At 40.6% G+C, this 11914-nt stretch overlaps 1 protein-coding gene across 1 annotated transcript; it reads left to right on the top strand.

The window, feature by feature from the left end:
• Positions 1-2235: 2235 nt before the first annotated feature.
• LOC105747809 (annexin-2 receptor) lies at positions 2236-2745 on the top strand. The gene has a single exon (XM_012531628.2). The coding sequence runs from the start codon at positions 2236-2238 to the stop codon at positions 2743-2745; it is 510 nt and encodes a 169-aa protein (XP_012387082.2).
• The last annotated feature ends 9169 nt before the right edge of the window (positions 2746-11914 follow it).

Raw genomic sequence — 11914 nt, 5'->3', positions numbered from 1 at the left:
ATTCTTTCATGACACCCTTTTCCCTAACAATAGACCAAAACTTATTTTTGGTATAGGTGGGAAAAGAAATGGACTTATATTATTCTAATGTCCATCTATACATTATTTCACATCCACTTCAATGATTATTTGTGGAATCTATAAAATACTCTTTCTGCCTTCCCTTCTTGAAATCACCTCGTTCCTGTCTTGAGAAAATAGCTACCTGGTAGATATCTTGCTATTTCACGTGCCCAGTATTGAAGGGTTAGTTTGCTTCATGCTGGCTTACAGGGTCAGTGGAACTTTCCCATTCTTGATGCTCAGAAAAGTCATCTATGAATGAAACTTTAAAAAACAGGTAGGACATAGTACTTGACATACCATTTTCTGCAAAAATTGAAAGGGAAAAAATAAGAGAATGGGAACTCTTATAGATTAAAAGAGATATTAAGACATCCCAACTACATGTAACAATGGGTAGACACTGTCTGAAATCAGGTGATCCCCACTTCATTGGTGACTGATATAGACCATCCACAGTCTGACCACATTGCTGGTTCTCACTGTAGTGGCTTCTTGCTACGCATCTATGACACAGGCTAGCTGTCCCTAACCTCTCTGGGGGAAATTACATGGGGGTTCAAACAACTCTCTGGGGAGGTTCTACACCACCAGAGCTAAATAGCTCCATGTCTTCAAAGGAATAGTGTTGTTGTCCCTTCCTTAAACCTGGCCAGCAGAGCTTTCTGTCTTTATTAGATTCTCCCAAGTCAGCGGCAAAAATTCCATGTTGCTCCAATAAACCCCTTCGATTTACCACTGCCTGACTAGAGCTTCCAACCCTCTACTTCTTCTGTTGTCCATACTTTCATCCACTTTATTTCCTTACTTCTCATTTTTATTTCACTTTGATTGTCTTCCTGCTTTTCTGTTTCCTTTCCTCATATTTATCCTAGCATTTTCTTTTTTCCTCAACTCATGCAAAAAGACTGGCTTTGGTGGGAGTAATCTCAAACATTAGCGTTTTCTTTCCAGGCAGAGAATCAGCTACCATAGGGAACAAGATTTGGCTGTGTCTTCATGGTCTCTTGACTGCGACTTTGCTCTCCCCTTAAAATTCAGCTCTGCCAAAGCAGGAGCCAGTTCTACAGCTCTGTATGTGCAGAAACCATCACAGCACCTTGCTAACGGCAGGTTGTCAAAACATGCTTGTTAAAAACTTTGAATTAAACTAACTTTGTTACATTGAAGATAAATGACTGATAGAGGAAATCTGTGCTTGGATGCACTGACATGTTTGCCAACAGAAAGTCTGAAACATCTGAGGAAGGATGTAAAGGGATGAAATTTCACTATAGATCTGACACAGAAGGAAAAAGCAATCCACTCAGGTTAAACACACACAAAAGGACAACATTTTTAGTTTGCTATTCATTGATGTTATGTTTAATATTCATGATCATATCACTAAGAATGAAAATAATAATAATTGTAAATGAATAACATGTTTTCTGCCAGAGATATCTAATTACTTGACTTTGTTATTCAATTTAATCATAAAAGATACTTTGTAAAATGTTAAAGTTTAGCTATCATCCAGGCAAAAATATGAGGACAAGAGAGGTTAGGTAACTAGCTGAGTCATATAGAAATAATAGAACTTGTACCCAAACAGTCTGCATCTAGGTCCCTAGACCTGACCCCTCCCCTCCTACATGTTGGCTGAAATTCTGAAACTATTTTAACTTATAAATTGACAAACAGAAGACCAGGATGGGAGTCTGACTTCTGTCACTGACCAGCAGCGTGATTTCATGCAAAGATGACCAACTTTTCATTCTGATCATCTGGGTAAAATCTGATGGTACTTTTCAAGCAGAGGGGCCCTGAGAATCAATGAACTTACAGTTACCTAAAAGTGTCAGCCACACAAGATACTTTTCATAAAGGAGTAACCTTCCAAAATAGCTTGTCTTGACAGAGCCCTGTACCTGTTGTTCCTTTAAAAACAAACAACACAAAAATTTTAATTCTCTCAATCTACAAAATCAACTTAAATAACTTTATCAAAGATGATTGGATTTTCCCTTAATCTCCTCAGGTCCTGCCTTCGGAACCAATTTGAAACCTGAGAAAAACGACACCACCCATCCTAATATCCTCTGGTTGGACAGCTAAAAAGTTGGACGGGAAGGTATAAATTCGCAGGGAAGGGATCCCTGAAAACTTCTCCTCCTCTCAGGGGCTGAAGCGATGGAGCCGAACTTCCCCCGCTGCATGCGCGAGGCCTGGGATTCCGCAGAGGAGTCCCAGGAACCAGAGATGCTGCAAATCTTGAGCTTAGCGGACCCTGAGGAATGGCAGCTCCCTTTCTATCCTACGCTGGGCCAGCTCTCTGGGGACGACGAGGACTTCAATGGGGAACAACTTTCTACCGCCTGCGGGTGTCTGCACCCACACTGCCCGAAACACCGACCCCGAGCGCAGAGCACCTGCAGGCTGAGCGCTGGGCCGCCCGCCCCGGACAAGACGCCCACGACCCGCCAGGAGCCACAATCGTCCTCAGGAGGTGGGGCCGCCGCCCACCCGCAAAGCTTCCCTGGGCGGGTCTTGCAGCATCGGGAACCCAACATCTGGAACCCGCGACCTCTGACCGCGGGGACCCTTCCGGAGCATCGCCCTCCTCCTGGCCTGGAGAGACACCACCGGACGTCCCAAGGCTGGTGGCCGCGGACCTACACGCAGTGGCCGGGAAGACCCTAGGCTGCCTCTCCCGCCGCCTTTGGACCCAGGAGCCCTCATCTCCGCTGAGACCCTTCATTGGATGATCCCTTGCGACAGATGTTATTACAATAACACCTCTCCGTTTAGCAATCATGGAAGAATTCGTCTTCAGAGACGTTTGTGAAGTTTTCTTTCGCTTACTTAATAAATTATACCAAATTCCAACGCCTTTCTCTCTCTTACTTTGGCTTTTGGGGAAGGACCCGACGCAGGGGCGGGGTGGCCGGTGCCACGTCTCACCAGGGACCCTCAGTCCCCTGATTTGCTGGGCGGGGGGAGGCCGGTGGGGTCTCTTGGGCACACCGGGTGGCCAGGGGTCCAGCATAGGCGTTGCCAAACTGGGTCACACGTGCTGGGCTCCGAGACATCCAGCAAAGAGCGGCCAGCAGCCCTGAGAACTCCACTTTGCCCGACGAACGCTCCTGCGCCCTCGCCCTGGCCCTGGCCCTTCCAGTCCACCTGTGGGGCCGTCCAGTCACCTTCACGTTGCTCCACGGCCCCCAGCGCCTGTCGCCGCTCCAAACGCATCTAGAAGCATTGGCCTCGGGTAGCGCAGAGCCTCCGTCTCCCTCAGGCACTCTCCTGGGTGTGTCCCTTCTTCCTGCTCGCCCCAAAGCCGACTTCCAGCCCCCTCCTCAGAGCTGACCTGCAGCCAGAGCGCTGGGGCCCCGGACAGGAGAAAACTAGGGGTTGTCTTTTGCGGCGGGGCGTTTCTGCGGCCAGATTCTCGAGCGGTTAGGCTCGCGTCACTTCCTAACTCCAACTTGGCGACTTCCCAAGGCGCCTGACTTCTCATTACCATTCGGAGTTGAACTAGAGTGTCCACCCAATCCGGGGTTTGAAACGGGGCCTGAGAGAGCAATGGCAGGCAAAGTGTAAGTGCTTAATAAATGTTAATACAATTGTACTGAGAATTTCTCAACTGCTGTGATTTCTCTGGGGGCAAAATCCTTCACTGGGATTAATCTCACAGGAGTCTGAATGTGGGGACTCCCTGCCTCGGGAGCAGTTTCCTGGAAACCCTTCACCTCATCGCTCTGGTTTCTGGCATCCCACCCAACCTCACCCTTTCTCTCCTTTCCCTGCCAGGATTCCATGGGCCACCTGTGCAGCCTGGATGCTGTGGCTCAACCAGTATGTAACCCTGGCCGGTCCCCAGGGAATGCAAAAATTATCCTTTTCACCCATCTGTTAGACCACAGGGTGATAGTTTACTTTTTTAGACTCAAACGGAATTTTTCTAGTGAAGCCTGAACATGGGAAACATACAGCTCATAACAAGAGGATGCGATGACATGAGTGTGTGTTGTAGACACTGCTATGTCTTTATTAATGTACTTTAATTTCCTACTTTGTCCTTTAATTCTTTTTTTTTTTTTTGTCCTTTAATTCTTAAAGAGTGTATGTGAGAAATGAAATCAGTGAGAACTGGAAATAAAGAAATAAATTGTTTTAAAATTTCATCCTCACTTTTTCAGTAGTCATTTCAAATCTTCAACTCTTAGACAAATAAATGAAATAGGCTTTGAATTCATGGAAAGACAGAGTTTTCTATAAATTCACTTGTCAGGAGTCACTAGCAGTATTTGGAGTACAGTTCTACAGTTCCTTTAGCGATTCTAAAATCCAAAATTTTATGGAATCTACCCTTTTGTGTGTAAATTTCTGTGCAAAACTCATTTGACAGCAAACTATGGCATAGATTGACGTGAGGCCATAGTGTTCTCTCTCCAAAGTAACACAAGTATTCATAGGAATGACTGATTACTGGGACTGTCCTAGACTAAGCGGACAGGTACACTCTACCAGGCAAGCTCTTATTATCACTTTATAACTTCTTGCATTTTAAATTATAGCATACATCTAGACCCTAGTATTTTATTAAATATATTAGAATATCTTTAATATTAGTGTATTTGCAATATGCAAAATTATAAATTTAGGTTGGTTTTGGTTATGAAAATGACAAGCAATGCTGAATGCTATAGAAGTGCCCTTTGCTGGTGGAAAGCTGGAGTTATTGCAGTATATGATCATCTATTTCATTGTTAGAGAAAATTCTTTTCCGGCATAGATGGCTGCTGCCTTTACCTGTAAATATTTCTAGTAATGGGGTTTATGTGTTCCTTTCTTTTTCCATTTTATTTTTCTTTTCTTTTTTTCCTTTTTCTTTTCTTTTATTTTTAACTGTCTTGAACCTGAATGGCACCAGCCACCCCTGCCTGGGCTCCTTGTCCTTCCACAACAGCCAAAGCAGGAACCCATGGGATAAAGAAGGATGTTGGAATTTTTGTAGAATTTATTAAGCAAGCAAAAGGAATTTTCACAAATGTCTATGATGGCAATATTTCTTGCATGATTGCTAATTCATGTAATTCAATATTGGGAATGTGAAACAGCAAGGTATCTACCAGGTAGCTATTTTTTCAAGTCTAGAAATGGAATGATTTCAAGAGGGGAAGGTAGGCAGGGAAAACAAAAGCAAAAATAAACTAGTGGGACTACATCAAACTAAAAACTTCTGCACTGCCATAGAAACTATCATCAAAATGAGAAGGCAACTGGGATTTTCCTGGTGGTCCAGTGGTTAAGAATCTGCCTTTGGGCTTCCCTCGTGGTGCAGTGGTTGAGAGTCCGCCTGCCGATGCAGGGGACACGGGTTCGTGCCCCAGTCCGGGAAGATCCCACATGCCATGGAGCAGCTGGGCCCGTGAGCCATGGCTGCTGAGCCTGCGCATCTGGAGCCTGTGCTCCGCAACGGGAGAGGCCACAACAGTGAGAGGCCCGGAAAAAAAAAGAATCTGGCTTCCAATGCAGGGGACTCGAGTTTGATCCCTGGTCGGGGAACTAAGATCCCACACGCTGCAGCGCAACTAAGCCCCCTGCCCTGCAACTACTGAGCCCGCGTGCTCTGGAGCCCGCCTGCCACAACTAGAGAGAAGGCCGCACACCACAATGAAGAGCCCATGTGCCACAATTAAGACCCGATGCAGCCAAATAAATAAATAATTTTTAAAAAACATGAGAAGGCAACCTACTGAATGAGAGAAGGTATTTGCAAATCACATATCCATCAAGGGGTTAATATTCAAAATATATAAAGAACGCATACAACTTGACAACAACAAAACCCCCAAACAACCTGATTTTTCAAATATGCAGAGGACCCAATAGACACATGAAAGATGATCAACATCACTAACTATTAGGGAAATGCAAAGCAAAACCACAATGAGATATCACTTCATACCTATCAGAATGGCTATTCTCAAAAAGACAAGAAATAACAGGTGTTGGTGAAGATGTGAAGAAAATTGTACCCTCATACACTGTTGGTGGGAATGTAAATTGGTGCAGCCACTTTGGAAAACAGTATGGAGATTCCTCAAGAAGTTAAGAATAGAACTACCACACAGTTCAGCTATTCCACTTCTGGGTATTCATCTGAAGAATACAAGAACACTAATTTGAAAGGATAGATGCACCTCAATGTTCTCAGCAGTGTTATTTACAACAGTTGAGATATGGAAATGAACTCATAGACACAGAGAACAGATTGGTGGCTACCAGAGGGGATGGGAGCTGTGGGTGGTTGAAATGGATGAAGAGGGTCAAGTGTATGGTGATGGATAGTAACTAAACTTTTGGGGATGATCACTTTGTAATGAACATAGATGTTGAATGATAATGTTGTACACCTGAAACTTATATACCAATTTTACCTCCATAAAAAAAGGAAAGGCAGAAAGGATATTTTGTAGATTTCCCAAATGATCATTGAAATTGATGTGAAATAAATGTAGATGGATTTTTGAATAAAATAAGCTCCATTTCTTTATCCACTCTTCCCACCTAGAGAGACATATCCAAATTTATATAGCTAATGAGTGCCCACATAATCTATTCCATTTGTTTTTTTCAGTAAAGAAAGATAAAAATGATGTACATTTCCTGTAAGATATGGAGAAAATAATGTGACTTCAAAAGAGTCCCCATCTAGTGACAAATGCAGAAAAATAAGCCTCCACACTGCACTGCAGTATCTAATCTAGAGAACTGATGAGGAAAAAAATAAATTTCTCTATGGCAGGACAAAGTAAGTCAGAATTGAAACCCACATAACATGTCCCCATTTGGGATGGGGTTTTCCCAGTTTGCAATGTGCCTCTGCATAATACATTAACCAGACCTCCTCAAGGCAGGAGGATGCAATCAACCTTTGAGAAAAATGGTCCCTTTTTCTGACACCAGCACTGTAATTTTTTTGTTTTTGTTTTTTGTTTTTGTGGTACTCAAAACACACATTGACCTAACAACTCACTGTATACGTGCACAACTGACCAAAACATCCCTGATGAACTTTATGTATAATGTTAACCTCTCAATATGAGACATAATTATTTGTCTCAAAAATGTATAAAACTGCACATCTAGTTCCTGACAGGTGGAACAGTCCTCAGAACTTTTGACAGTCTGTCTCCTGGGTTGTAATCCTCAGTTTGACTCAAATAAAATTCTCTTTTTTCTTCTTAGCTTGATTATTAATTGAATTTTCATCAACAGAAGCAAGAGGTAAATAAATTTACATTAGAAACCAGAATGGGAACACTCTTGAGACCAGAAATGTAAAGCACCTCCATAAGTGGACTCTTGGTGTCTAGATGATGCATGCTGAGAGCAGGAACAGGTAACTGACAGGTGATTATTGGGTAACATCAGCAGCGATCCCCACAAGCTGACCGCAGCATTGCTTTGCCAAGTAGTAGACATACGTCTGCGTATCTCTTTCTGATTTACTTCACTCGGTATGACAGCCTCTAGGTCCATCCACATTACTGCAAATAACTCAGTTTCATTTCTTTTTATGGCTGAGTAATATTCCATTGTATATATGTGCCACATCTTCTTTATCCATTCATATGTCGATGGACACTTAGGTTGCTTCCATGTCCTGGCTATTGTAAACAGAGCTTAAATGGCGCTTTTTCTAATGCTACTAAGAATGCCAACACATTTGCCCCAAGTCTAGTAGGAAGCTCAAAGGCATGATGTTACACGATGGCTTTAAATTGAAAATGAGGACTTTTCTTAACCCTAGCAAAGGTTGGTAGCTACGGTGGGGGTGTCCAGACTGCAGGGTTTGATTAAAAGGGATTACCTTGTACCATTTTTGTAGGATGACATTTGTTTTATGGATTTCAGAGGCATTTACAAGAAATGCGCTAAATTAAGTCTCGCTTATGTTCCTGAAATAGGATAGATTTAGTTTTGCTTAGGGGGCTTAAATACTTTCGCTTGGGGGATTTTCAAGCATGGTCTATTTTATTTTAATTTATCATATTTTATTTAAAATTTTTTTAAATTTTATATGCAACTTTAGGAATTTTAATTTTTACTATTTTATTTCATTTAAATTTATTTTTTATTTTATAGTGTTATTTTATTTTTTAAATATTTAAAATCTTTACATTTTTTTTGGTTTATTTGAAGAAAACAAAAACACTGAATAGAAAAGATATATGCACTCCTATGTTCACTGCAGCATTATTCACAACAGCCAAGATATGGAAGCAACCTGAGTGCCTATCAATAGTTGAATGGATAAAGAAGATTTGGTATAACTATGCAATGGAATATTACTCAGAAACAAAAAATGAAATCTTGCCCTTTGGGGCAACATGAATGGACCTAGAGGATATTGTGCTAAGTGAAATAAGACAGAGAAAGACAAATACTGTATGATTTCACTTACATGTGGAATCTAAAAAGACAAAGGAACAAACATAACAAAACAGACCCTCTGTATGTCTTCTTTGGAGAAATGTCTATTTAGATCTTCTGCCCATTTTTTGATTGGGTTATTTGTTTTTTTCTTATTGAACTGCATGAGCTATTTGTATGTTTTGGAGATTAATCCCCTGTCGGTTGCTTCATTTGCAAATATTTTCTCCCATTCTGTGAGTTGTCTTTTCGTTTTGTTTATGGTTTCCTTTGCTGTGCAAAAGCTTTTAAGTTTAATTAGATCCCATTAGTTTATTATTGCCTTTATTTTCATTACTCTAGGACAAGGGTCTCCAACCCCTGGGCCATGGATAACCGGTCTGTGGCCTATTAGGAACTAGGCCGCACAGCAGGAGGCGAGCGGCAGGCGAGCAAGCGAAGCTTCATCTGTATTTATAGCCGCTCCCCATCACTCGCGTTACTGCCTGAGCTCCTCCTCCTGTCAGATCAGCGGAGGCATTAGATTCTCATAGAAGCGGAAACCCTACTGTGAACTGCACATGCAAGGGATCTAGGCTGTGCACCCCTTATGAGAATCTAATGCCTGATGATCTGAGGTGGAGCTGAGGCAGTGATGCTAGTGCTGGGGAGCAAATCATCATTAGCAGAGAGATAATAAATAAATCAATCGCTTGCAGACTCATCAAAACCCTATCAGTGAGTGGCAAGTGACAATTAAGGTGCATCTGGTGGCAGGCTTTATAGTGGCAAGTGAGTTGATGTACTTCAGTTGTACAGCTGCATCTGGTGGCAGGCTTTAAGTCAGAATCCGACACTTATTTTAGTCTGCGCACGGCCCACCCATTATTTTATTTGCCACTTCCATCCATGCCTCTTTCCCACACTGCACACTTTTCGCAGTCACAGTTTTGGTAAGCCCACAAGCTAGCCCTAGCCAAGATGAGTAAAAAACAAACGTTGCTGGAGAGCTTCTTTGAAAGGGGGGAAAGACCCAATGATGAGACAACAGAAGACTCTAAGACTGCCAACAGAAAGAAAGCTTTAACAGGAGGGCTGCTGATGTGTGTTGTGGACACTGATATGACTTTATTCTAAAATACTTTCATTTTCTACTTTGGCCTTTGTTTCTTTTGGAAGAAAACCATATTTAAGGATTGTGCACTTGCACAAGCTCAAGGATACCTTGAGAATCTCCTTTATATTGATTCTGTTTTGCTGGAAACCATGACTATTGCAGCCGGTAACCACTGAAGGACCAAATGAAGAAACCATCTACAGAACTAGCCAAAGCCTTAAATCATGTAAGACATAATGATGAACCATGCTGGGTGCATCTGACTTAACTTCTGTAAGAATCAAGGTGCTGGAATCTTCTTAAACATTTAAGGATAAGGACTTAGGTAAATTTCTTTCTGCTGAATCTATTTGTTGTTTGATATATAATTGGGATTCTAGTAAATATTTTAGAGTGTCTTTAGTATTTAGATAGTGTGTTAGAGCATACATAATCACCATCATGAAGCTGAATAGTAATGCTGGATACTGTAGAAGTGCACTTTGCTCAGTGTAATCCTGGAGTCATTGCAATATTTGATCATCCATTTGACTGTTACAGGAGATTCTTTTCTGGAATAGATCAAGGTTGCCATCACCTACAATTCAACCTCTAGCAGTGAGCCCTTTGTGCTAGACTTTTATATGCTTGAGCTTGTGCAAGTGCACAAGTCTGTTAACCAAAAATTCCAAGAACACAGGGGATATATGTATACGTATAGCTGATTCACTTTGTTATAAAGCAGAAACTAACACAACATTGTAAAGCAATTATACTCCAATAAAGATGTTAAAAAAAAACTTGTATTTGGGGTTTGTTAGGACTGCAGTAGGAGATGCATAGATTCAAGAAAGCACTTGAATTGTGTTCTGATGAACTACAAAATGGGGGAAGCTTAAAAATAGAGCAAGGTTACATGAATTATTTTTCGATAATTAGGATTGGCCTTGGCAAGAAGTAAGAATGCTTGCTAAGCAGGGTTTGGTTGGTGTTGGAAATCATTACATAGTTGTGAAGGGGAGGAACTTTGAAACTACAAGGTTGGGCTAGCAGCTGCTAGCAGGTATTGTTTTGAAAAGGACTGGTGGTGTCCTTGAATTTGATACAGTTCAGAAAGTTCAGGTTCTCAGTGATGCAGAAAGGTGCCTGAAACCATATCCACAATGCCCACTTGGCTCCATTTTGGAGGCCTGAACCATAGTTACTTCATTTTTATTTTCTAAACGATCATAAATATGTCATCAAGTCCATAAGTATAGTATTCTTCCAAAAGAATTAAATTACATGGTTCTATCCAGAGGAACAAAGGTATCCTCACTTATTCCAATCATCTTCTATGACATAAAGTATTAGGATTTAAATATTTACTCCATAGATGTCACGTATTAATATTGCATTTTTCATTTGAAACTCAAGATCACATAGCTAGCAAGTACGAAGGGCTTTGAATAAAACCCAGATACATAAGCAAAGACATAGTGGTGGATGAGAATGTAAGAATATTTGAGAGGAGGGTTCATAAAACAGTAATTGCATAATATAACTAGTGGATTTTGTCCCAACATTTATATCAATTAGAAGTTGAATGTAGTTAAAAATTTTGTTCATTTTATTTATAACTAAATTGGCCATTCTTCTCACTTTCACCTACAGTTTTTTGGGAATAGGGTAAAATGAAGTCTATTTAAACATAATTCAAAAAAATAGCTATAAAATATCTGTTGGAAGCATAATGCAATAAAATAGCACAAACTTCTTTAAAAATAGAGTAAAATGATGTTCAAACTCACCAAAATTTAAAAACAAAATATTAAACAAACATATAAATTCAAAACATACTTTATTACACCAATGATCATGACATTGTAGGGCAATATACATTTTCTGTAATGCTGTGAAAGTACATTTGGTACAGTAATTTAAAGGGGAATATAAAGATATGAATTAAATTCACAACGAACATATTCTTGACACATAATGTTAACTTTTGGTCACTGTAGTACACACACAAACAAAATTCCCACAAGTTGAGGATGATCAAATCCAAAACATGGATGTTGGGAAATCTGTAACAATAAGATATTAGAAATTTTAAAAATTGAATCCAAAATGGAATATATGCACTTGAAAAATGCAATGTTATTATGTAGATATAAGATATTAAGTAAAAAAGAGCTAGTTACATAATGGTATGTATATCATGATTCCATTTCTGTTTTTCATTTCTATATAACTAGAAAAATTACAGGTCCACAAAATCATCTCAGAAATTATTTTGGTTGGAATTCAGAATGTGTAAATCATGAAGTGATGATACGTGCTTGCCATGCAAGACAGTAACCCTGCCTACGG

The sequence above is a fragment of the Orcinus orca genome, chromosome 3 (assembly GCF_937001465.1).
Source record: "Orcinus orca chromosome 3, mOrcOrc1.1, whole genome shotgun sequence".
NCBI classification, from domain to species: Eukaryota; Metazoa; Chordata; class Mammalia; order Artiodactyla; family Delphinidae; genus Orcinus; species Orcinus orca.
Note: the sequence above shows the minus strand (reverse complement) of the source record. Positions and strands in the feature narration are given on the sequence as shown.

Bases quoted from the DNA above. Each gene is read 5' to 3' on its own strand.
- LOC105747809 (XM_012531628.2), top strand. From the start codon at position 2,236: ATGGAGCCGAACTTCCCCCGCTGCATGCGCGAGGCCTGGGATTCCGCA.